We start from the raw sequence: 27,659 nt of genomic DNA, 5'->3' as shown, positions 1-27,659 counted from the left end.
GCATCAAAATAGTGAAAGCCCACTGTACATGTCGCTTCTGAAAGCTATTGTTTCATTTCCTAAAGGTGGTCTTAACCAACAGGTTTTACTGTATATTATAAATAAATTGTGCTAAATACCTAAACAGTGGCAGTGGAAAATACCTATTCAACTATACCAATTATTACCTCATGTGTAAATAACAGTGCATGAGAATTGCATTTCAAAATGCACACTTGAGAGTAATAAACGAACAAACCACTTTACTAACTGTTGCTCACAAATGAATCATTACTTAAACCTGATTTACTAATTTACAGAAAACAAAAACCTTCATGAAAAGTGCGCAGCTTTGGAGAATGTTCAAGCAGGTAGTATAAGTCATCAATATACAACATGTGAAATATTTGCACGCAATTTTTAAACTGAAAAAAAAAAAGATGCTTCTGTTTAGTATCATAATAAGAACATACAGGATATTTGTTTGTTTTAACCCTTAAGTTTGAAATATCTTTCACTGAATTGTCGTGTTTTCATGAGAGTGAAAAATATATATACCTACGGTGCTCACAAGTGACATACGTTTCAATGTTACATTTTTCTTTTATTTTTTTTCTTATAAAAAATGGTTTTAACTAAAATTTACTTGTAGTATGGTTCTGTATCAGTGAACAATTGAGATATTTTTCACTGTGAAATTACTAGAATAAAAAAGATAAACCAAAGGCATGCAGTAAAATAAAATATTATGTGTGTTGATATGAAATAAGCAGAAAAAATATTTAAAGTTTCTTTTACCTAAAATCAGAATCCCATTTCGTAATTCCATCAGAGGTGGTAATATTCTAGAACATAAAGGTCTGAATAAAGTAAAATCCACCTTTAAGTGAACAAATCGTTAAGTTTCTACATCTTTGCTACTTTGTTATTCATCTCACCTAAAAAAATATTTGTAATTCGCAGAAAACAAAAGCCTTCATGAGAAGTGCACTGTATTGGAAACCGTACAAGCAGGTATTAACATTAAAACTGCACTGCAACACGTGTTTCTGATTTGAAAACTTCACATTAATTGCATCTCGTTTTGAAACTTTTATTTCCTTAAGAATTTTTATTTAATTAAATACTCAAGCAGCCATGAGAAAATATTTGAACAAATCATTTAAGTTGATGATTTCTGTTTACAAGTAGAATCTATGGGAGAAGATCAAATTGACGTATTAGTCCAGATTGAAGGTATTTGAACTATGTATTGGCCCTTTTTGACCTCTGCACCTTAAAGTTATATAAGGTTTTAAATTTTTTAATACATGTAAAAAAAAAACTATGTTAAAAATACATGTAAAAGCTGTCCAGATAGATATTGTGCATAATTTCATGGCTAGAAAAATTTTAATACTGCACATGAACTTTTACAGATAGAGCCATAAAGGGAGGTAATCAAAAACAAATTTAGATTTCAGCTTTGTTCATCAGTATTTAGGCCTATGACAAGTAATTAAGAGACAATCATCAAAAGTAAGATTTAACAAAAAATGAATAGATCTATATATTTTATCTTGATAACAGAAAATGTGGCAGCCACATTTTAATTAACAAAGACAAATTGACATATTGGAAGCATTCAGTGTATCTATATTTTGCAGTATGCAATTCGTCAGATTCTCTGACTTAACTGACATAATACTGTCAGTTTACAAATTATTATAAATTTCATATATCGATTGCTCTCATTTTTAGCACTGGTGTGCATCACAACACCAGAACAAGAAAAAGTCTAGTATTACTGCATAAATTTTTAGCTTTTTTGCTCGTTTAACAAGAAAATGTAAATATATAACTATTGAGATACAAACTTTAACAAAATTTAAAAAAAGAAAATTATAACTGAATGACTGAAATTCAGCCGAATTTATTTCAATATGCTGAAAACATGGTTACGCAATGTTGTCCCCTCATTGTACTATATTTGGCGCCATACATGCACCATGAAACAGTTCTCCCCAATTTCATCTACTATGTACAAAAAAGACGTAATATTAGAATCAAAATGATATACAGCAGAACCATGTTTTAATATATCTCAGTATACGCTGTGTATAATAATTCACTGCACTCTTTAAGAAATGAAATGACTTTTTCCCATGTCGGACATGCGAGATATGAACAACAGAATAAGATTGGCAAAACCATTAATTGAGCTAGCGATTCATATTTAATTTGCCAATCCTATTTTGTCATTCATTTGGCATGAACACCGAAAAAAATAGTTTCATTTCTTATATTTACATTATATTTCCGTTCGATTTGTAAACAAGATAGTACTATAAATTGCACGTAATTTGTGGCATAAAAATTTAACATTAAAATCAGCTTCTTGACTGTTTTGTTCACAACACGGAACAACTACGACGTCATCTAAGGAAAGTTCTTCCTGACTATACGCAGACATTGTCAGAACAGTGGTTGGTTATCACTAAGCAGCGATGACGTAAATTTTGCGCCTTCCCTTTTGCTGTTCTTACGAAATGAACGTCATAATTTTCATTGGAAAAGAATAGGGCGAATGTAAATATTGTGAAATTATTCTGCAGGCATATTTTTTAAACCTTTTTGTATTGTTTTGATATTTATTAGTTCTGCTATATATTATTTCTTAAGTGCCATTTGTATTAAAGGGAAGTAATAAGAAATTGTTGAATTTAATGCATCTTTATTCAGTGTTAGATTAATGAAAGGGAGGTAAGTAAGATGCTTACTGTTTAATTTCTTTTTTCATTATAATATCCAAAGTTCCATAATTCCAGTATCAATTAATGCAAGCAGTTGGCAAGGTCACACATCGATGAAACTATATACATAATATTCAAGAGCATATTTCAGTGTTGCCTCGGTACTGAAACTGAAAGCAGTAACATTTGAAAAAAAGGGGATGGCTTTACTTTCTATTTCTTGAGTGAAACATGAAAGTGTGAGCACTCATAGTCTAATAGTTAGATCAACCATAGTTCAGATTCAAAATTTGATAAAAGTTTATTTTCGAGAAAAAATGTTGAAAAAGGAAAAATTGCTGCAGAAACATGTTTACATTGAATTATAAGAATTAAGATATTTTTGTCTTTTATTTATGCATACATGTGTGAAACCTCTGCTGAATAACGCACACATTGAATTAAGTTCCACATTATATTGCAAGGTTGTACATATCCATGAATGCTAGAAAAATGTTTAATAGAGGTCCAGGCTTACTGGTGTTGTCTATGTGCAAAACTTTGTTTTCAATTACTTCATTTATGCACATTATAGTCATTTAATATAGTAATTTAAATAAGCCCCACATCCCTAAATAGAGAAAAAGGGGCGCTTGCCAAAAAGATACTGACTGAATAGCAAACAAGGATGTGCAGGCTGATTATGATCTACACTGGTCGCAAAGGCCAGATCAGTCGTTTCTAGCATGCTAAGGGTTAATAATAACTTAACTTACCTCTTTCTTCTCTTGTCTAATTTCACAAGTTTCTCTAGATGAATTTATTCTCCAACTATTTTTCTGGATAACCATTTTTTGCACAATTTAAAATAACCTCCAAAACTGACAAATGCTTCATTTGCATTTTTGACTAAATTGGCATTTAATTCGTGATTATAAAGCTTAAAAATCTCTTATGGTTGTTCGAAACAAAAAATAGGCGTAATTACTATTGATTTCATAAAATTCCCAAATTGAAAACTCTTTCACAATCTAGAGCACGCATTTAAATTATGCATGCACTTGCAGAGAAATTCAAATTTTGCTTTTTATAAACAGAAGATTGCGCACATTTTCATTTTCCCCCCTTGTAAACACTTCGTAAAATTCTCTCCTGAATATGTTTTGTAACACACTGTTGGCAAAATTGACAGAAAATATTCATATTTATGTAAAGAGCACAAAATGCTTTTCCTTGCAAATTTTGTAATTTATTATTTTCAAGCAGATTTTTTTTTTATTTGATTTATATGGTATTCTAGTAATTCAAAATTTACATAAATATTTAGAGAGATGTTTGAATACTCTAGACAATTTCATAGTGCAAATTCCCATTACCGGTATTCTTCTCGTGGAATAAGTGGATATTTTAATTTGAATATAAACCTTTCCACTTCAGAAAATAAAGTCCTCCAGGAAAAGTGTTCCGAACTAGTAGAAATGAGAGATAGTAAGTGGTAAAAAGTTGTTTGCAGTTCATTTGCACTTCCTTGAACTGGCTGATTTTTCCCCAGAGAAAAAAAACTAACTGGGAGAAAAATTTAATTGGGGGGAAAAACTGAGCCAGATACTTAACCCTAAGCCTGCCAAGTTTCTAAAATGGACTGGTCAATAATTCAGTTTGGGCAATACCATTTATTATTCGAAGGGGTGTTTACTGAAAATTTATGGACTGAATACCAAACAGTGCAGACCATGATCAGACTGCACGGATATGCAGGCTGATCTTGGTCTGCACTGGTCCCAAAGGCAGAATAAATTGCCTCCAGCAGACTAAAGGTTAACAATTTCACTTTGAGTTGTTTGAGAGTTGTGTGTTTTGTTTCACTTATGCATTAGGGAATTACAGTGTACACTCAATTTAAAATTTGACTGTAACACATATTGTGCTGATTCAAAACAGTGTCAGTATATCATGAATACATTGTCTGCTAATTGAACATCGATGAATGAATTCATCGTTTTCAAATTCTTACAACCTTACAGTACTCTAGAAATAAGCTAGTAAATGTTTTGTCAGCATAACTGCCATTTTAAACCATTAAGGTGCATGTAATTTGATGGATATTGACTACATCTTGACACAATGTTCAATATTAAGTAAAATACTTGATGGATTTAGATGCCAAAAATCAAAAAGTCTAGTTTGTCTATAATCAGTATGTTTGATTTTGTCCCAATTAAATAAAAACAATAGGGCTATTTTTTGCACTTTTAATTAACTTTGTAATTTTGTCTTAGTCTAAGCCTTACGTCTCTTATCTGTATCATTATTTCCCCTTAGAATACATACAAGAGTTTATGCCCTTGCCACTCTCAAATCAGAGATATTCCATAGATAAGACAAGTCCTATAGATTCATAATCCATTTGATAAATATGTAAAATAATATTTCAGGAACTAGTAGCCAGTGTTGCTGAACCCTGAAACAAAAGGAGTGTAAGATCAAACGCTTGCTAGATGCATAAAACTTACTACATGTACAAATGTTTAATATTATGAATATGATGATATGATAAGACAGTTTCTCAGGAATTATATGAGATTTAGTACAGTTATAAATGGATTGAAAACAATAGCATTAAGAACCAGAACTCCATCTGAAATAATTGCAGAGTTATCTCCCATTGTTTTTTAGATTTAAGGCGGGAATTAGAAGAATCTGTCGAGAAATGTCGTCAGCTACAGATGGAGACACATCAGTTCAAAGAACAGTTCAAGTAAATAAAAAGATTTTATTTGTTCTCTTAATAACCCTAACCCTGCTAAATGGACTTCTGAGTCCATCATTCAATTAGGGCGGTACTACTTATAATTCAGACTGGGGTATTCATTGAAAATTTACTGACTGAGCAGAGAGCAGTGCAGATCATGATCGGCCTGCACGGATGTGCAGACTGATCTTGGTCTGCACTGGTCGCAAAGGCAGAATCACTTGCCATCAGTGGGCTAAAGGTCAAAAAGGAGGAAAAATTGATGTTGTGTAAAATTTATTCAAACAGCATTTTCTTAAAGGAAAAAATGAAGTCTTTGTTCAAGATGAATTCCTGTAGGATTTGTCCTTTTCAAGAAACTATGGCGACAAATTCATCACTAAGTTACATCTGTAGATGACAGTTGATTAAATCAAGAGGGCAAGAATTTGAAAATTTGAATAAAAACCAGTGTTATTTATTTCCTTTTTATGCATATTTACAGTGACTTTTTTCCATTATGGAAATTTTCTTTTAAAAAATAAATTTTTACAATTTTCAATCAACACTTTTTTTTACTGCTTTATACAAAATTGAGCCACACCATGGGGAAACCAACATAGTGCATGTGCGCCAGCTTGGATTCAGACCAGCCTGCGCACCAGAAGTTAGCAGTCTGGTCTTGATCCATGCTGTTCGATAATGGTTTCTCTATTTGCTATAGGCTTTGAAAGTGAACAGCATGAACCCTGACCAGACTGCGTGGATGCGCAGACTGGACTGGATTCATGCTGTTCACAAACGCACTATGTTGGTTTTCTCAGGGTGTGGCTCAAATTGTTTAACTAAAAATGAAACAACTGACATTAAAATTTCAATCTATAACACTTTCTACTAGGACATGGTTTCAATTTTGTATGCTGTTTTTTTTTCAGAAGTAAAAGTAGTGAAATGGAGGAGGTGGCAGCAGTTCAGAGACGTAAAGAAATGGCCATGGAAATGACTACACAAAAGTATGTTTACCACATATATTTTTTTACAAGTTTTTTTTTTAGCTCGACTATATGGAGAGCTATCCTACTCACCCTAGTGCCGGCGTCTTTCTGCATCCCAACCTTGGTTAAGACAAAGTGAAAGTGCGTCAAAACTTTAACCCGAAATTGTAAGTAAAAAGGGGGAATAATTCCTGAAATATTTGTGCAGTAATTACAGCTCTTGTGTCATATGATGTTTATGACGATGTTAAATCAAATCCATTTAGTAAAAACTGAGATAGAGTGAAAGTGCATCAAAACTTTAACCTGAAATGCTAAGTAAATAGGGGGGATAATTCTTTAAGTATTGGTGTGAGAGTTATAGCCCATGTGCCGGATGATGTGGATGATGATGAAGAATGAATATTTTAAGTTTAACCCTTTCGCTGCCTACAAGACGGGTATACCCGTCCACTACTATGTCGGCTTATTTGCCTACAAGACGGGTATACCCGTCTTGGGATTTCCCAACATTCCAGTCTATAAACAATGCAAATGACGTCACATGAATTTATCCCCAAAGCAACCAATGTTTCCCATCTGTGTTTGCTGCAGTATTTTTAGAATACTGTACTGTAGGAAAGCCCATAATGACTTTAGTGACTTGTAAATTTCCACATTTTCAAAATGGCGGACGGCGATTCAACTGCTGGGTAAAGTAGAGAAAACAGCTCCAATATTTCCTCTGAAGGTCGAAGATTCGATAAGGAAATTAGGTACTTCATATTGTTTTGTTTTCTAAATATTGGTTTACAAACTAAGCAGATTTTTCAATGGTTTTAGCTGTTTACAGTGATTCTTCCCCATCTAGCCCCTTCGCTGTCTACATGTAGGATGGGTATACCCGTCCCATATTTACGTCAGTATATTTCAAAGTAAAACAAGACTTTTTGTAGAATTTTTTTTTTTCATTTGTATGCATTTATTATTTTTCTTTCTAAAAATTATAGATTTTGTATACGTTTGTGAACAATAAAGCCTCTAAACTATTCTGTCAAAACCAAGGTGATTTCCAGGAAAGTGCCTTGGCAAATAAGTGTACATAATGTTATTGGTTCCTCGGCAGTGAAAGGGTTAAAGCAAATGCATCATGTAATTACAGAGATAAGGAGATAAAACAGTAAGTGTAAAAAACTTTAACCAAGGTTGGGATGCGGAAAGATGCCGACGCTAGGGTAAGTAGGATAGCTCTCCATACAGTCGAGCTAAAAAAAACTTGTAAAAAAATATATGTGTCTCTCCTATTACTTAATATTTTTGACACAGACTCCAGCTATTGTGCAGTTGGAGTCATTAAACACTCCAGTGACAGCTCCAGCTTCCTCAGATGTGCTCAGTTTCACTATCCAGCATCAAGCTCTTGTTTTAAATCTACATCTGTTTTTTCACCAGCAGTGACTTATGGTTTACTTCATATTATTCCACCAAGAAAGTGATTTGTCTAATTATCTTCTACATTTTCGACAAGCTTTATAAGTTGCAACTGGGATTTTCTCTTGCAGGGACTTATTGTTTTTTTCTCGTTTTTCAACCACAAAAATCTAATAGCCTTTTTAAGAACAATTTATTGTATTTCTGTCCCCAGCCGCCAGCAGACTGATATTGTTTTGGTGTTGGTTGTGTGGCAGTTTGTCTGTGCATGCATGCATTTGTTCATGCATCCATCCTTCCGAAATTGAAAATGCTCAACTCGAAAATATTTAAGCCTAAGAATCACAGAACCTCATAATTATTAATTAGTACATTACCTGTGCTCACATGTAGTGTTATCCCCCTTGATATATAGTAAAAACAGTGTTTTCTCCCTTGATTTTGTAAAAAAGTAGGAACTTTTTACTGTATATAAGCAACCTATAGATGGATCTTCAAAAAGTTCAGTAGATCACAAAGGGGGATGGTGCATTCACAGTTTCATCAGGACCACTTAATTAACGAGAGTTATTGCCCTTTAACTATCCATAAAATTCCCACATTGTAAAATACTGCATTGATGGACCTTCTTGAAATTTAACAAAATTAAAACTCTTTCAAGATATAGTTCCCATATTCACAAAATAACATTAAAATTTGGGGGTGCGGGAGGGGGAATACAAATTCACTGGATTTACTTGTTCTATTTTTAGCTCACCTGAGGAATGCTCAGGTGAGTTTTTCTGATCGCTCGATGTCCGGCGTCTGTCGTCTGTCGTCCGTCTGTTGTCTGTCTGTCAACATTTAGCTTGTGTATGCGATAGAGGCTGTATTTTTTAACTGATCTTCATGAAAATTGGTCGGAATGATTATCTTGATGAAATCTAGGCCAAGTTTGAAAGTGGGTCATCTGGGGTCAAAAACTATGTCAAATCAAAGAAAAACCTTGTGTATGCGATAGAGGCTGTATTTTTCAATTAATCTTCATGAATTTTGGTCAGAATGATTACCTTGATAAAATCTAGGCCGAGTTCGAAAATGGGTCATCTGGGGTTAAAAACTAGGTCACTAGGTCAAATCAAAGAAAAACCTTGTGTATGCGATAGAGACTGTTTTTTTTTAAACTGATCTTTATGAAATTTGGTCAGAATGATTACCTTGATGAAATCTAGGCCGAGTTTGAAAGTGGGTCATCTGGGGTCAAAAACTACGTCACTAGGTCAAATCAAAGAAAAACCTTGTGTATGCGATAGAGGCTGTATTTTTCAATTAATCTTCATGAATTGTAGTCAGAATGATTGCCTTGATGATATCTAGGTCAAGTTCAAATATGGGTCCTCTGGGGTCAAAAAGTAGGTCACTAGGTCAAATTAAAGGAAAAGCTTGTATATGCATTAGAGGCTGTATTTTTCAATTGATCTTCATGAAATTTGGTCAGAATGATAGTCTTGATGAAATCTAGGTCAAGTTTGAATATGGATCTCGTACTCTGGGGTCAAAAATTAGGTCACAGGTCGAATCAAAGAAAATACTTATTTATACTCAAGACTTTTGCTCCAATTTTAATGATAATTGGTCAGAATATTTTTTTCCATGAAATCACTAGGTCAAACATGTTTACAACACTGTTATGGTGTGTTTCTCAGGTGAGCGACCTAGGGCCATCTTGGTCCTCTTGTTTTTTGTCACTGTAGAAAATTGTTGCAGTTGCTATGGCATGCTGAAAATATGACAGTAATTGGCTCCTCCAAACCTAAATGACAGATAAACTCATTGTACAAATTCTCTATCTGTTCCTTTTTTAGAAGATTTCTTCTTTACAAATCAAGAACAAATAGCAAGTAATTAATTTCATACTTCACATCCACATCATTTTAATTTTATGGTCAATTATAATTTTTATGTTTCCTAGAGGAAAGTTTTCATGTTAAAAATTCCAAGAATTTTTTTTCCTCAAAGTTGTGCCGTATAATAACCCTTACCCAGCTAAATTTCTAGAATACTGAAATGGTAAACAGTGCATGATCTACAATGGTCGCTAATCAATTGTGTCCAGCATGATGAGGGTTAAAATACTCAATATTTATGCGAAATTTATGAAATTAAGTATGGGTATTTGTTGAAAAGACATTCCTGTTTAGTTTATATAATCATGTTGGAAAAAGTATTCAAAGGTAAGATTCTGTGAAAATGCTGTGTGTCCCGTACATTAAGTATTTTATTTTTTTCATATTTCTGTTCATTGAAAAATCTGCATTTTTGATTTTCAGATTAAAATCTGATTTAAAGCAGAGGGAATCAGATCTACTTGGTGCTAAAAGAGATCTGAAAGAACTACAGATCAAGTTTGATCAACATCAGCAAATGGAGGCAGATCTCAACAGAAAAACTTCAAAAACATTAAGTATGTAAATCTTAATATATATCACATTTTGTAACAGTGTTCTTCTTATTCTTTACCCAGCAAAATTGGATACTTCTGCTTTACTTAACCTTTAGCCTGCTGGCGGCAAATGATTCTGCCTTTGCGACCAGTGCAGACCAAGATTAGCCTGTATATCCATGCAGTCTGATCATAGTATGCACTGTTCTCTATTCAGTCAGTAAATTTTCAGTAAACACCCCTTCAAATGATAAATGGTTCTGCCCAAATTAAATAATGGACCAGTCCATTAAAAATTTTTTAGCAAAATAAGGGTTAAAATATTGATTGCAGAATCTCTCATTTTATTTTACAGATGAAACTAAAGACTTAAAAGAATCTTTCTTCAAAGCCAAAGAAGAAATTGAGCATCTCAAAGAAGAGAGGTATGTAGGCAAAAATATTCAAAAACATTTAACTTTGAACTGATTGCCAAAAGAATCACCTTTTGTTGTAGCTTAATAGTTACTTCTACTAGTCTGCCAAAATATTTGCATTTATCTTGTTGTATTTAGGTATTTTGTCCCGACACAGTTGACTTTTTACTTGTTGTGTAATACATCTATTTACGAAAACTATCTGTATTTTATGTATATTTGTGTCTACTACTCGGGGAATTATGCAATTTTAAGTCTTTTGTTATTTCAAGAAATCCTAAAAGCCAATTAAATGCTTTCACTGCATGAAGCTGGTATTATTACATAATAAATCATTCTCCATGTTATTATTATTCCCTTCACTAAGTACATTTCATGACCTCGTAAATAATCATTTAGCAGTCAAGTTATGTAATAAATACGGCATTCAGATGCTAATAGGCAATATATAAACAGTGCAAGAATTTCCTATCTGTATGTAGTTTAAGTAAAGTTGTAGCTAAAATTTTGTCCACAGCTGTTCAGATTAATAGATTTAATGATTTTATATGCCTGTGAAATGGGACAGATGGGATCTCCTTTGGTTGACACCGTGGTATCAGTGTCCAAAAATGTTTTGTGTTTTCTAACTTGAGCAGTTGTTATCCAATATTTACCAAACTTGATCACAATATTTATGGACATAATTTTTCAGCCAGGTTTGGTAACCTGAGCAAGATCCTTTAAGTCACTCTGGAGTTGTAGCCCTTTGGTAACTTAAAATTGCAAAAATTGACAGTGTTTTCTCCCTAACTTGAGCAGTTCTTATGTTCACAGAACTGGGTCACAATGTTTATATGCAAAGTATATCACCCAAGTTTGATTAGAATCTGAATTATCCAAGAGAGTGTAGAGTTTAGGCCATGAATTGACCAAAATTGCCAAAAATTTGACTGTTCATGCTCCAATTTGAGTAGTTCTTTTACCAATACTTGCTAATCTGGGTCACACCTTCTGTTATTTTTATGTTTACGTTTCTATTTTCACCAAACTTTTCACACATTGATCACTGAATGTTGTTTAGTTTTGTTTGCATGTTTTTCTGTAGGGAAGCAATGATAACCTCACACCAGAACAGAATAGAACAACTTAGAGAAAGTTTTAAAGAAAAATTATCTGAAGCTGATAACTGGCAGGAAAAGGTATGGTATAGGTTTTAATGTTATGATGACACAATATATAGCTTTTTACTACCGGGGTATTTTGAATTTTTCAAATATCTGAGGTTTTATTGTTGCTCTTGGTTTGGTTGGGTTCTGCATCGCAAAAAAGTTTTACATTTATATAAAAGCAGGTTTCTCAGAAACTACTAGCCTAAGGCCATCAAAGGCTGTCACACAAATGTTTTGCACCATGAGATACAATTTATGTAGCAATTTTGTCATAGTTGTACCCCTTATAACAGAAAAAAACTGGTTAAAGTTTTGCATGTAAGTATGTTTCTCTTTAACCACCAGATCAAATATTTTCAAACTAGAGACATTTTTAGCTTGACTTTTCGAAGAATAAGTAGAGCTATCCTACTCACCACGGCGTCGGTGTCGGTGTCGGCGTCACACCTTGGTTAAGTTTTTCGTACCAGTCCACATTTTGACAAAGTCTTTTGAGATAAAGCTTTGAAACTTTCAACACTTGTTTACTATCACCATGGCAAGTTATAGGCAAGAGCACATAACTCCATCAAGGATTTTGGCTGAATTATGGCCCCTTTTGACTTAGAAATCATGGTTAAGTTTTTCGTACCAGTTCATATTTTTACAAAGTCTTTTAAGATAAAGCTTTGAAACTTTCAACACTTTCTTACTATCACCATGGCCAGTTATAGGCAAGAGTACATAACTCCATCAAGGATTTTGACTGAATTATGGCCTTTTTTGACTTAGAAATCTGGGTTAATATTTCGTACCAGTTCATATTTTGACAAAGTCTTTTGAGATAAAGCTTTGAAACTTTCAGCACCTGTTTACCATCACCATATTCAGTTATAGGCAAGAGTACATAACTCCATCAAGGATTATGGCTGAATTATGGCCCCTTTTGACTTAGATATCTTGGTTAAGTTTTCCGTACCAGTTCATATTTTTTGTAGTGTTTGACATATGGCTTTGAAACTTTTATTACTTGTTTAGTATAATAGTCTCTATCTGTAGGAAAGAATACATAACTCTGTCATCTATTTTGGCTGAATTATGGCCCTTTCTGGACTTCGAAATTGGTTCTGTTATCATACAAGTCAACGTTTTGTCAAAACTATTTGACATATTGCTTTTAAACTTTGAACACTTGTTTATCATTTTGATTTCCATCTGTAGGCAAGGGTACATAACTACTTTGACTGAATTATGGCCCTTTTTGGACTTTGAAATTGGTTCATACATTGCCATTTAGTGCAAGACTTATCGAAATCAAAGAAATACAGGAATGTTGTTTGTCTAATCTATCTATTTCTTTTGTCTGAATATCTATGGTAATATTTTGGCCCCATTCTTCAATCAATTCTTCGAATAGTCGAGCGCGCTGTCATCAGACAGCTCTTGTTTTCATATGGTAGGTATCATTACTTAGGCTTATATTCGCGAAAACTGTGCCCCTTCTTAACTTGACTATTTGAAGAAGAATAGTTAGTGTGTTTTTCAACTCACCAGGGCATGACATATAATTAGGTTTTGTGTGTAAATTCATGTCTCAGTAACCATTGCATGTATTGGATTGACACTTTACACAAGATTTCCTATTCAACTGACCTACTGGAAAAAATCAAGTTAGATAATTCTTTGGTGAATTTGATTCAAATGTAATATTTTCAACTTAGAAAATGTGGTTAAAGTTTTGTGTATAACTAACCATGATACAAGTGTTTATTGTATTTTATCTTAACGCAATGCTTCCCTGACATTAGACCTACTGACATAACCAAGTTAGATAACTTGGGAAATTTGGTTGGAGTTTTGCTTGCAGCTATCAAGCTGTATCTGTTTAACCCTTCCCCTGCTAAATTTCTATAATGAACTTGTCCATCTTTCATTTCGGACAGTACCATTAACTGTTAAAAGGGAAGCTTACCAAAAAGGTATTGACTGAATAGTGAACAGTGCAGATCATGATCAGACTGCATAGATGTGCAAGCTGAGCCTGATGTACACTGGTCGCAAAGGCAGAACCAAGTGTGTTCAGCATGATAAGGGTTTACAACTACGTGTATTTGATTGAAGCTTGATACAACACTTTCTAGACATCAAATCTACTGAAATAGTTAAGTTAGATATCTCTTGTTTGAATTAAATTAAAACTGGCCTGTTTTTACTTAAAAGTTTTTCATGCAGGTTTTTAGCTCACCTGAGCACAAAGTGCTCAGGGTGAGGTATTGTGATCGCTCACCGTCCAGCGTCCGTCTGGCGTCCGTCCACACTTTCCTTTAAACAACATCTCCTCCTAAACCAACAGGCCAATTTTGATGAAACTTCACAGGGATGTTCCTTGGACGGTCTTCTTTAAAAATTGTTCAAAGAATTGAATTCCATACAGAATTCTGGTTGCCATGGCAACCAAAAGGAAAAACTTTAAAAATCTTCTTCTCAAAAACCAGAAGCCCTAGAGCTTAGATATTTAATGTGAAGCATTGCCTAGTGGACTTCTACCAAATTTGTTCAAATCATGACCCCAGGGTCAAAATTGACCCCGCCCCAGGGGTCACTTGATTTTACATAGCATTGCCTAGTGGACCTCTACAAAATTTGTTCAAATCATGACCCCCGTGGTTAAAATTGACCCCACCCCAGGGGTCACTTGGTTTTATGTAGGAAAATCTTCAAAAAATTTCTAAAAATAAACCAGAAGGCCTAGAGCTGAGATATTTCACATGTAGCATTGCCTAGTGGACCTCTACAAAATTTGTTCAAATCATGAACCCCAGGGTCAAAATTGACCCTGCCCCGGGGGTCACTTGATTTTACATAGGAAAATCTTCAAAAAAATTCTAAAAATAAACCAGAAGGCCTAGGTCTTAGATATTTGACATGTAGCACTGCCTAGTAGACTTCTACAAAATTTGTTCAAATCATACCCCCTGGGTCATATTGACCCCGCCTCATGGGGTCACTTGATTTTACATAGAAAAATCTTCAAAATAAACCAGAAGGCCTAGAGCTTAGATATTTCATTTGAAGCATTGCCTAGTGGACCTCTACAAAACTTGTTCAAATCATGACCCCCGTGGTTAAAATTGACCCCACCCCAGGGGTCACTTGGTTTTATGTAGGAAAATCTTCAAAAACTTTCTAAAAGTAAACCAGAAGGCATAGAGCTTAGATATTTCACATGTAGCATTGCCTAGTGGACCTCTACAAATTTGTTCAAATCATGACCCCCGGGGTCAAAATTGACCCCGCCCCAGGGGTCACTTGATTTTACATAGGAAAATCTTCAAAAATTTTCTAAAAATAAACCAGAAGGCCTAGAGCTTAGATATTTGACATGTAGCATTGCCTAGTAGACTTCTACAAAATTTGTTCAAATCATGACCTCCGGGGTCAAATTGACCCCATCCCATGGGGTTACTTGTTTACCTTTAGCGAAGAATGTTTTTCAAGAAAGCAATTAAATTCAGGTAAGCGATATAGGGCCATCATGGCCCTCTTGTTATCACTGCCATAATAAGATTTAAATTTGTTAGTAAATTGTAATAAAAAAAACACAGTTAAGTTTTGCTAAGTTAAGGCACTTGTTTGGCTCAGTAGCTGTTGAATAGTCAAATCTAGGGATGCCTCTTAATCATATAGAATGTTGTGAAAGGTTTGCATGAAAGCATGTTTCTCAGGGACTAATGAACCAAATGTTTTCAATGTCTACGTGTTTTCTTGTTTTCAGTTGGAAGCAGCAATACAAGCAGAGAAACAGAGACATGCCCGGGAGTTACAGGACCTGGAGACAAGGCTTAAAGAGAGCTTTGTTATGGTATGTTCTTATTTTTGTTGGATGTATTGTGCAACCTGTCTTGACAGGGGTTTGATTGTTTTGCCTTTAAGAGGATTTTAAACATTAAATACAGTACACATGAAAGAAACATTCTCAAACTTACTCTTGCTTGCTTCTATGTTGTTCATGCACAATAACACCCCTTCTAAGAGTAAGTACTAATACAGTGGAACTTCCGAAAACCGGACCTTCTAAAAACCGAAAAACCTTTGAAAACCGCACGAAACTCAAAGTCCCGTTTTTTTTTGTTCTTATTTCTATATATTTTTAACTTTTGAAAACCGGAACTTCCGAATTCTGAAAACCGGACGATTTTTGAAGGACCGTATATATTTTAACACTAAAGTTGACTTCCGAAAACCGAACAGCAAAATATTTGCCGGATTAAAAGTGTCACCTGTCTTTAGCATGTTGCTTATCAAAAAACGCCCGTGGCAAGTTGTCAACATGTTCTTTTGTTTATCTATTAGCGGCGCGCGTTTATTTTGATACGCGTTATAATCACAATGATCATTTTATGCAAAAGTAAAGAAATAATAGGCGATTACTTTACATTGTTTTCATTTTATGAAAACTTGATGAATTAAATATCTTACATGTGGAAAACTTTCTTAATGTTTGAATGAAAGAAAGATCGGTGTTTTAATTGATTTAGTTACATCGATTAAATATTGACGAACTCGGGACTTCAGAGATTGTAAAATGTAAGTGGAAAATGTTTGAGTAAATGCTATTATTTTTTTATATACAAAAATGGAAATTTATTATACATACTTGATTATCCTTAATGTTTGTAATTAATTAATTGATTAATTATTAAATTAATCAATTAATTAATTACTTTATACAAACTTGTACAATTATAAAGGATAATAATCCCCTTCATCCTACGTGTAAGAAAACGTAAGTCCACTTTGCCTGCAAACTTCCAAACTTCTGAATTCCGGAAACTTCAAAATACCGAACTTTTAGGCTGGTCCGGAGGTCGTTCGGTTTTCGGAAGTTACACTGTATACTCTTAGGAATGCAGAAATATGTTTTGTTGAAAAGAGGTTGCAGCTCTGTAGATACAAAAGTACTAAAAATAGAAAAGTTGCAGGTCTGTAGAGGTTAAAGTACTAAAAATAGAAAAGTAGCAGCTCTGTAGATACAAAAGTATTAAAAATTGAAAGAAGGTGCAGCTCTGTAGCAGTTAAAGTAGTATAAATAGGAAGAAGGTGCAGCTCTGTAGAGGTTAAAGTACTAAAAATAGAAAGAAGGCGCAGCTCTGTAGAGGTTAAAGTACTAAAAATAGAAAGAAGGTTAAAGTACTTAAAATAGGAAGAAGGTGCAGCTCTGTATAGGTTAAAGTACTAAAATAGAAAGAAGGTGCAGCTCTGCAGATACAAAAGTATTAAAAATAAAAAGAAGGTGCAGCTCTGTAGAGGTTAAAGTACTAAAAATAGAAAAAGGTGCAGCTCTGTAGGGGTTAAAGTAGTAAAAATAGAAAGAAGGTGCAGCTCTGTAGAGGTTAAAGTACTAAAAATAGGAAGGTGTAGCTCTGTTGAGGTTAAAGTACTAAAAATAGAAAGAAGATGCAGCTCTGTAGATAAAAAAGTATTAAAAATAAAAAGAAGGTGCAGCTCTGTAGAGGTTAAAGTAGTAAAAATAGGAAGAAGGTGCAGCTCTGTAGAGGTTAAAGTACTAAAAAAAGAAAGAGGTTGCAGCTCTGTAGAGGATAAATTACTAAACATGGAAAGCAGTTGCTGCTCTATAGTGGTTAAAATATTAAAGTGGAAAGAGGTTGATGCTATTTAGAGGTTAATACAATGAAAATTGAAACAGGCTGCTGATTTGTACAGGTTTAAATACTAAAAATAGAAATAGTTTCCTGCTATATGTAGAGGTTAAAGTACTAAAAATGGAAAGAGGTTGCTGTTCTGGAGAGATTAAAATACTGAAGCTGGAGAAAGGTTCCTGGTTTGTATATGTTAAAATGATAAGAATTTATTCAAATGAGAAAGAAAAGATCTGCCTCTACAGGGAGGTAGTCACTCTGTGGGCATAAAATGGTTTTGGCAAAAAGTGATTATTTTATATATATATTAATTTGTGAATGTAAAATAATATAGGTATTTTACTTGTTTGTTGGAACTAATTTTTGTGTATTGATTCCACCTCAAAATCCAGGAAAATTAATTTCTATTTATTGCAACTTGTGTTTCAGGAGCTGGAGATAGAGAAGGGAAAGTACAGAGAACTCATGAAAAAATACCAAACAGGAAGTCAGGAAACAGAGGAAAAGGTAAAAATAGAAGTGATGTCATTTCCTGTGATGTCATTTCCTGTAAATGTTTGTATGAGCAGGAGATTGACAAAATAGATGAACTGTTTTCTCTTAAGAAGGGTTTACCTCTCATTTACTTGAGTATCTAGTAGAAGTTTTACAAACAAGTATCCAAATGAAGTTTATATTTTGGTATACTTTGATATAATTATTATGTAGAATAGATTAATAAGAGGATGTTAAGAGAAAATTGCACACTTCTTGGGAGGAAATTAATACAAAAATGATCTTTTAACTTAAAGCAGTCTGATATATGGGCACTACCTCCTAGGGTATTGAATGGCATGCTGGTCAATATTTAACTGTTGCATGAGGACAGTGGGTCAATAGTTTTGACTTCTGACTGTTAAGCCATTCAATACATATTTTATTACATGATTAAAGAATAAATTTCATTTTTAGCTCCTCTGATTTTTTTGAAAAATTATTGTCATCACTTGATCGGCGTTGGCATTGGTGTTGGCGTTGCCTGGCTAAGTTTTATGTTTAGGTCAGCTTTTCTTCTAAACTATCAAAACTATTGCTTTAAAACTTGCAACGCTTGTTCATCATCATAAGCTGACTCTGTACAGCAAGAAACATAACTCCATCCTGTTTTTTGCAAGAATTATGTCCCTTTTTGGATTTAGAAAATATCAGATTTCTTGGTTAAGTTTTATGTTTAGGTCAACTTTTCTCCTAAACTATCAAAGTTATTGCGTTGAAATTTGCAACTTTTGTTCACCATCATCAGTTGACTCTGTACAGCAAGAAACATAACTCCATCCTGTTTTTTGCAAGAATTATGTCCCCTTTTGGACTTAGAAAATCAGATTTCTTGGTTAAGTTTTGTGTTTAGGTCAGCTTTTCTCCTAAACTATCAAAGCTATTGCTTTAAAACTTGCAACACTTGTTCACCATCAAAAGCTGACACTGTACAGCAAGAAACATAACTCCATCCTGCTTTTTGCAAGAATTATGGCCCCTTTTGGACTTAGAAAATATCAGATTTCTTGGTTAAGTTTTGTGTTTAGGTCAACTTTTCTCCTTAACGGTCAAAGCTATTGCTTTAAAACTTGGAGCAGTTATTCGCCATTAAAAGCTGACTCTGGACAGCAAGTACTGTAACTCTATGTTGCTTTTTGCAAGAATTATGGCCCCTTTTGGACTTAGAAAATCATGGGTGGGACAAATATACAGAGACAAAAAGATCAGATGAGCATCTGCACCGGCAAGGCGGTGCTCTTGTTTTTTCAAGTTTTGACTTTATCCAAACAAAATATGGTGTTCAACTTCAAACAGGTCATATAGCACATACTATGGATCTGCAATTTATAGGAGTTTTGTAAAAAGACAAATAATAGCTGTAATAATTTCCTAAGGGCATTTAACTTGTTTTGAGTCTATTGGTTAGAGCACACTTCTGCTGCTGAATATTATTACTTGTCTTATGATATAATAAATTAAATTTAAAGGGTTGAGTGCAATACTGCCGTAACTCTTATTAGATAAAGAAGGAGCTACAGTTGTATTGCGCTCAACACACTATATGTAAATAGTAGATTAAATATTGTAGCCTTATTTCTTGGTTGCTACATGTTAGGTCGACATGACTTCACTGTAAGCGTGAATTATTAGAAAAGGAGCAAGATTTGTACTATCAAATTGGAAAATAAGAAGCTATTTCATTTCAACTCTACATGTACTTCTTTGTATCTCCAGTTAAGAGCTCAACTTCAGTCAATAGAAAGTCGGTACAAGGCAGAAATAGAAGATCTGAATGAATTGTTGGCGGAAAACCGAAGAAAATCTAAGGAGATGGAGGATGAACTAAGAAAAGAAATCGCAAGTTTAAAATCCATCATCAAAGATTTAGAAGCCAGACTTGGTAGGTGGATAAAGAATAAGTGTTTCATTCACAATTCTGTAACAACTCTTTACATGAATGTCCCAGAAATTTTGTAGGAACTTCATTTAAGTGCATAATTATGTGTAATTGTACATGTATATAATACATAATAGCATTCTTGGGCACACATCGGGGGCATTTGTCACCAATAGTGACAGCTCTTGTTTCTTTTTCTAGGTCCATTACCAACCTCACTGGGTCAAGTCCCATAACTCTGACATGTATTTTGGCTAAATAATGCCCCCTTTTGGACTTAGAATTCTAATTCTGGTTAAAGTTTTACATGCAAGGTACTATCACCAAAACTAATGCAGATATTGAATTGAAACTTTACATGTGTCTTCGGGGTTATGAAACTAGGTGATAGCATCAAGTCCCATAACTCTGACTTGCAATTTTGCTAAATTATGCCCCCTTTTGGACTTAGAAAATCCTGGTTAAAGTTTTGCGTGCAAGTACATATGGCTTTCATTTAAAAGCATATAGATTTGAAACTTATTTTTTCTTTTTCTAGATCAATTACCAACCTCACTGGGTCAAGTCCCATAACTCTTACATGTATTTTGGCCAAATAATGCCCCCTTTTGAACTTAGAAAGTTCTGGTTAAAGTTTTGCATGCAAGTTACTATCACCAAAACCAATGCAGATATTGAAATGAAACTTTACATGTGTCTTCGGGGTTATAAAACTAGATGATTGCATCAAGTTCAATAACTCTGACATGAATTTTGGCCAAATTATGCCCCCTTTTGGACTTAGAAAATCCTGGTTAAAGTTTTGCGTGCAAGCACATATAGCTATTACTTAAAAGCATATAGATTTGAAACTTATTTTTTCTTTTTCTAGATCAATTACCAACCTCACTGGGTCAAGTCCCATATCTCTGACATGTATTTTGGGCAAATTATGCCCCCTTTTGGACTTAGAAAATTCTGGTTAAAGTTTTGCGTGTAAGTTACCATCTGCAAAACAAATGCAGATATTAAGTTGAAACTTCACATGTGTCTTCAGGGTTATAAAACTAGTTGATTGCATCTAGTCCCATAACTCTGACATGTATTTTGGGCAAATTATGCCCCCTTTTGGACTTAGAAAACTTCTGGTTAAAGTTTTGGTTGAAACTCTGTTGATATTTTAACATTATATTAATATTCCTGCTTCTGTGACAACGATTCGAATAGTCAAGCACTGGCTGTCTTACGGACAGCTCTTGTTGATTTTAATAGTTTATTAGATCTTATTTGACGATGTGTAATGTATTTAATGCTGATATCTGGACCATTCCCAGAATGATATGTGTTGCTATTGAGGTGAGGTGAGGGGAGGGGGGGGGCAGTGTCTTTTTTTTTTAGCTCACCTGAGCCAAAGGCTCATGGTGAGCTATTGTGACCGCTCAATGTCCGTCGTGTGTCGTCCGTCCTGTGTCCGTCAACATTTTTTAAAAAAGTCTTCTTCTTGAAAACCACTGGGCAGAATTACACCAAACTTCACAGGAATGATCCTTGGATGGCCCCCTTTCAAAATTGTTCAAAGAATTGAATTCCATATAGAACTCTGGTTGCCATGGCAACCGAAAGGAAAAACTTTAAAAATCTTCTTCTCAAAAATCAGAAGCCCTAGAGCTTAGATATTTTATTTGAAGCATTGCCTAGTGGACCTCTAGCAAGTTTGTTCAAATCATGACCCCGGGGTCAAAATTGACTCCGCCCCAGGGGTCACTTGATTTTACATAGGAAAATCTTAAAAAATCTTTTTCTCAAAAAACCAGAAGCCCTAGAGCTTAGATATTTGACATGTAGCATTGCCTAGTGGACCTCTACTAAAATTGTTCAAATCTTGACCCCGGGGTCAAAATTGACCCTGCCCCAGGGGTCACTTGATTTTACATAAGAAAATCTTCAAAAAATTTCTAAAATTAAACCAGAAGGCCTAGGGCTTAGATATTTCACATGTAGCATTGCCTAATGGACCTCTACAAAATTTGTTCAAATCATGACCCCCGGGTTCAAAATTGACCCCGCCCCAGGGATCACTTGATTTTACATAGGAAAATCTTCAAAAATTTTCTAAAAATAAACCAGAAGGCCTAGAGCTTAGATATTTCACATGTAGCATTGCCTAGTGGACCTCTACAAAATTTGTTCAAGTCATGACCCCCGGGTTCAAAATTGACCCCCGCCCTAGGGGTCACTTGATTTAACATAGGAAAATCTTCAAAAATTTTCTAAAAATAAACCAGAAGGCCTAGAGCTTAGATATTTCACATGTAGCATTGCCTAGTGGACCTCTACAAAATTTGTTCAAGTCATGACCCCCGGGTTCAAAATTGACCCCCGCCCTAGGGGTCACTTGATTTAACATAGGAAAATCTTCAAAAAATTCTAAAAATAAACCAGAAGGCCTAGAGCTTAGATATTTCACTTGTAGCATTGCCTAGTGGACCTCTACTAAAATTGTTCAAATCATGACCCCGGGGTCAAAATTGACTCCGCCCCAGGGGTCACTTGATTTTACATAAGAAAATCTTCAAAAATTTTCTAAAAATAAACCAGAAGGCCTAGGGCTTAGATATTTCACATGTAGCATTGTCTAATGGACCTCTACAAAATTTGTTCAATCGTGACCTCCGGGATCAAAATTGACCCAGCCCCAGGGGTCACTTGATTTTACATAGGAAAATCTTCAAAAATTTTCTAAAAATAAACCAGAAGGCCTAGAGCTTAGATATTTCACATGTAGCATTGCCTAGTGGACCTCTACAAAATTTGTTCAATCATGACCCCCGGGGTCAAAATTGACCCCGCCCCAGGGGTCACTTGATTTTACATAGGAAAATCTTCAAAATGTTTCTAAAAATAAACCAGAAGGCCTAGGTCTTAAATATTTCACATGTAGCATTGCCTAGTAGACTTCTACAAAATTTGTTCAAATCATGACCCCCGGGGTCAAATTGACCCCACCCCATGGGGTTACTTGATTGTACATAGAAAAATCTTAAAAATTTTCTAAAAATAAACCAGAAGGCCTAGAGCTTAGATATTTGACATGTAGCATTGCCTAGTGGACCTCTACAAAATTTGTTCAATCTTGACCCCCCAGGGTCAAATTGACCCAGCCCCAGGGGTTACTTGATTGTACATAGGGAAATCTTCATAAATTTGCTAAAAATAAACCAGAAGGCTTAGATCTTAGATATTTGATATGTAACATTGCCAAGTAGTTATCTACAAACTTCATTCAAATCATGACCCCTGGGGTAAAATTGGCCCCGCCCCAGGGGTTACTTGATTGTACATCGGAAAATTTTCCAAAAAAATTCTAAAAATCATCAGTTTGAGCTCATATTACTCAGGTGAGCGATCCAGGGTCATCATGACCCTCTTGTTTTTTTTTCACAATTATACTCTGTTTGCAATTTGTCAAAAAGTTAATGTCTCAGTATATGCATCACAACAGAATGAAACTTCACACACTTCTTTGCCATGGTAATATGAACTGAATGACATACGTCCCATAACTATTGCTATAATTTTGATGGAATATTTCTACCATTTTTAGCTAGACTATTCAAAGAATAGGTAGAGCTATTGGACTCACCTGTGCGTCGGCGTCAGCATCAACTTCCGCGTCCGCGTCCCGATTTGGTTAAGTTTTTATATGTGAGCTGGTATCTCTGTAACAATTTGTGGGAATGGATTGAAACTTCATACACTTATTCACTGTGATAAACTGACTTACATTACACAGGTTCCAGAACTCTGTTTTACTTTTTAAGAAAATCATGTCCCTTTTTTGACTGAGCAGATTTTGGTGAAGTTTTTGTATGTAAGGTGGTATCTCAGTACCCACTTGTGGGAATGGATTGAAACTTCATACACTTATTCACTGTGATAAACTGACTTACATTACACAGGTTCCAGAACTCTATTTTACTTTTTAAGAAAATCATGTCCCTTTTTTGACTGAGCAGATTTTGGTGAAGTTTTTGTATGTAAGCTGGTATCTCAGTACCCACTAACGGGAATGAATTAAAACTTCACACATGTGTCCACTGTCATTAGGTGATATGCACGGTACAGGTTCCATAACCCTGTTTTGCATTTTTACAAAATTATGCCCCTTTTTCAACTTTTGTACTCATTCAGTTGACAAGGCTGTTGAATAGTCGAGCGGCTCTGTCCTCGGACAGCTCTTGTTTTATACAAGTTAGATTTCAAGTTTCTGCTTCATTTGTCTTTCTTGAATATATATTGTTCTTCCATGCTGTGAAGTGGAAATAGGAATATGGAAATGTGATTCATTTTTGTGGAGCCCGCTTGCGGAAGCGAAGACATAGTTGTCCAAATGGCTGTTCGGTGTATGTGCGTGCGTCAGTGCGTGCGTCCGTCCATGCGTGCGTCCATCTGGATTTGTTTGTCCGGACCATAACTTTGACATGCATGGAGCAATCTTGTTTATATTTGGCATGAATGTTAACCTCAGTGAGACGAAGTGTCGTGCGCAAACCCCAGGTTCCTATCTCAAAGTTCAAGGTCACACTTAGAGGTCAACGGTCAAATTCAATAACGCCTTTGTCCGGAGCATTGCTTCTTCATGCATGGAGGAATTTTGATGTAACTTGGCACAGTTGTTCACCATCATGAGACGGAGTGTCTTGCGCAAGAACCTAGAATTACTTCCTTTTGTTGTTACTATAAATAGCTTATATTGTAACTTTTTTATTACTGGTCGTAGGGAAAAATCAGGACCACTTTTCTGTAGTACAACATGCATGTTACATCCAATTTTGAGGTGTATTTTGACCTATCTCTACTGGTAAGGATTTTTGTGTGGACTTATAATTTTTTTTTTTTTTTTTTTTTTTTTTTTTTTTTTTAAATTTACTTCCCTTTGTTGTTACTACAAATAACTTATATAGTAACTTTTTGCAATCTTTTTTTTATTTGGCATAAATGTTTGCCTCAATGCGACAGAGTGTCGTGTGCAGCTCCCTGTCGTTTTGACAGCTGACGGGCTCAACATGTTACCCGTGGGCATCTAGTTTAGAACCCTAGAGGCTAAAAGTAGTTTCAGTTCAATGGCCTGAGAATAGTTTGGAATACAGTCATCAAATTTCATATCTCTCTATGATCAGCAGATGACCCCTTTCGTTTTGAAGGTTAGAAGGTCAAATGTTAAGGTCACACTTACCTGGAACACTTGTTTTAATATTTAATAATTATCTTGAGTGCTCGTCATATAACCTCAAATACCCGGCTTGTAAATTTTAGGGTTCTGTTTTTTTTATTGTGAGCGCTTGACTTATTATCTTGAGTGCACACCACACTTTCATGAGGGTTCGACTGATAATCTTCAGTGCTCGAGGTATTATGTTGAGCACTTGAGATAATTTAATCTCAAGAAAGTAAGAGTGTATTCTATATATTTCACTGTATATTTAAGACGAGAAATATCTGTTCTCTGTTTGGCAGATGGGTTAGAGATAGTGATTGCAATTACATTTTCAAGTTTTTTATGGTGTATTTATTATTTAATGAAATAGCTACTTGAGAGGAGAGTTAATATGAAATTCTAACCTACAGCAGTGCTGGTAAAATATTGTTCTTTTATAGTGGATTTTAGAGGGATGCCAGGATGTAAAGCAGTCTATTTTTTGCAGCAGGGGATATTTAAAACTTCTCTAACTGTACCAGATTCTATAAGATTTTTTTTTGTTTCTTTTAATAAAATCTGGTCCAAATAAGAAATGGAATGAAAATGATAAAAAAATGTTAGATAAGGAAAAGGTCTGTAGTCAAAGACTACAGAGATGGACCTGAATAGGAGGTGTCAGAAAAGTTGTCATTAAATTGGTTTCTTCTTTAGTTATATAAACAGGAATAATAATAACCTACTTTGATTTAATGTAGTTATTAAGGTGTAATATTTTTGATTGTACAAAATATAGTTGTGAGGACAGAAGTTTTGTAATAAGCCCAAACCGATAATTAGCAGTAATGTTTAACATGGAGTGAATTAAATACTGTAAGTCCTGTAAAATTCTGAAATACTGTAAGTCCTGTAAAATTCACCTTCAGGAGAAACAAGTTTATTTGGTTTTGGCTGAAATGGCTATTTTGTAGAGATAGAATTTCAACACTTTTACATTGAAGTATATGGGAATTTTATTTTGTTCTTTTAGACCTAATTATGTCTCCCACCACACAGTGGTGTGGGAGACATATTGATTTACTCCAGTCTGTGTGTGTGTGTCTGTCTGTGTGTCTGTCACAAAGCTTGTCCGCACTCTAAGTCAATCATTTCTCATCCAATTTTCACCAAACTTGAACAAAATGTGTTTGACCATAAGAGCTCGGCCAAGTTCGATAACTTGTCAAATCAGTCCAAGCGTCCTGGAGTTATGGCCCTTGAATTACCAAAAATTGGCCTTTTTAGCTCACCTGTCACAAAGTGACAAGGTGAGCTTTTGTGATTGCGTGGCCTCCGTGCGTGCGTGCATGCGTGCGTAAACTTTTGCTTGTGACCAGTCTAGAAGTCACATTTTTCATGGGATCTTTATGAAAGTTGGTCAGAATGTTCATCTTGATGATATCTAGGTCAAGTTCGAAACTGGGTCACGTGCGGTCAAAAACTAGGTCAGTAGATCTAAAAATAGAAAAACCTTGTGACCTCTCTAGAGGCCATATTTTTCATGAGATCTTCATGAAAATTGGTCAGAATGTTCACCTTGATGATATGTAGGTCAGGTTTGAAACTGGGTCACGTGGGGTCAAAAACTAGGTCAGTAGGTCTAAAAATAGAAAAACCTTGTGACCTCTCTAGAGGCTATATTTTACAAGAGATCTTCATGAATATTGGTCAGAATGTTCACCTTGATAATATCTAGGTCAAGTTCGAAACTGGGTCACGTAGGGTCAAAAACTAGGTCAGTAGGTCTAAAAATAGAAAAACCTTGTGACCTCTCTAGAGGCCATATTTCTCAATGGATCTTCATGAATATTGGTCAGAATGTTCACCTTGATGATATCTAGGTCAGGTTCGAAACTGGGTCACGTAGGGTTAAAAACTAGGTCAGTAGTTCTAAAAATAGAAAAACCTTGTGACCTCTCTAGAGGCCATATTTTTCATGAGATCTTCATGAATATTGGTCAGAATGTTCATCTTGATGATATCTAGGTCAAGTTCGAAACTGGGTCACGTAGGGTCAAAAACTAGGTCAGTAGGTCTAAAAATAGAAAAACCTTGTGACCTCTCTAGAGGCCATATTTCTCAATGGATCTTCATGAATATTGGTCAGAATGTTCACCTTGATGATATCTAGGTCAAGTTTGAAACTGGGTCACGTGGGGTCAAAAACTAGGTCAGTAGGTCTAAAAATAGAAAAACCTTGTGACCTCTCTAGAGGCCATATTTTTTATGAGATCTTCATGAATATTGGTCAGAATGTTCATCTTGATGATATCTAGATCAAGTTTGAAACTGGGTCACATGGGGTCAAAAACTAGGTCAGTAGGTTTAAAAATAGAAAAACCTTGTGACCTCTCTAGAGGCCATATTTCTCAATGGATCTTCATGAAAATTGGTCAGAATGTTTACCTTGATGATATCTAGGTCAGGTTTGAAAATGGGTCACGTGCTTCAAAAACTAGGTCAGTAGGTCCAAATAATAGAAAAACGTTGTAACCTCTCTAGAGGCCATATTTCTCAATGGATCTTCATGAAAATTGGTCAGATTGTTTACCTTGATGATATCTAGGTCAAGTTCGA

At 34.8% G+C, this 27,659-nt stretch overlaps 1 protein-coding gene and 1 long non-coding RNA gene across 8 annotated transcripts in view; one reads left to right on the top strand and one right to left on the bottom strand.

Moving 5' to 3' along the window:
* LOC128548495 (uncharacterized) overlaps positions 1-27,659 on the bottom strand; it is a 235,397-nt gene that overhangs the window by 132,463 nt on the left and 75,275 nt on the right. The gene's annotated exons all lie outside the window — the stretch shown is intronic.
* LOC123527505 (restin homolog) overlaps positions 1-27,659 on the top strand; it is an 81,270-nt gene that overhangs the window by 37,632 nt on the left and 15,979 nt on the right. For 4 of the 6 annotated variants that reach the window (XM_053523465.1, XM_045306993.2, XM_053523466.1 and 1 more), the window contains 11 exons: positions 300-350; positions 943-993; positions 4,128-4,178; positions 5,367-5,448; positions 6,357-6,434; positions 10,136-10,269; positions 10,604-10,673; positions 11,752-11,845; positions 15,570-15,656; positions 17,884-17,961; positions 19,705-19,870. In XM_053523465.1, coding sequence (XP_053379440.1) covers positions 300-350; positions 943-993; positions 4,128-4,178; positions 5,367-5,448; positions 6,357-6,434; positions 10,136-10,269; positions 10,604-10,673; positions 11,752-11,845; positions 15,570-15,656; positions 17,884-17,961; positions 19,705-19,870 — 942 coding nt within the window. The remainder of the gene's footprint in view (positions 1-299; positions 351-942; positions 994-4,127; positions 4,179-5,366; positions 5,449-6,356; positions 6,435-10,135; positions 10,270-10,603; positions 10,674-11,751; positions 11,846-15,569; positions 15,657-17,883; positions 17,962-19,704; positions 19,871-27,659) is intronic. The other 2 variants (XM_053523467.1, XM_053523468.1) reach the window with 2 other exon arrangements.

Source organism: Mercenaria mercenaria, chromosome 14 (assembly GCF_021730395.1).
Source record: "Mercenaria mercenaria strain notata chromosome 14, MADL_Memer_1, whole genome shotgun sequence".
Taxonomy (NCBI): domain Eukaryota; kingdom Metazoa; phylum Mollusca; class Bivalvia; order Venerida; family Veneridae; genus Mercenaria; species Mercenaria mercenaria.
Note: the sequence above shows the minus strand (reverse complement) of the source record. Positions and strands in the feature narration are given on the sequence as shown.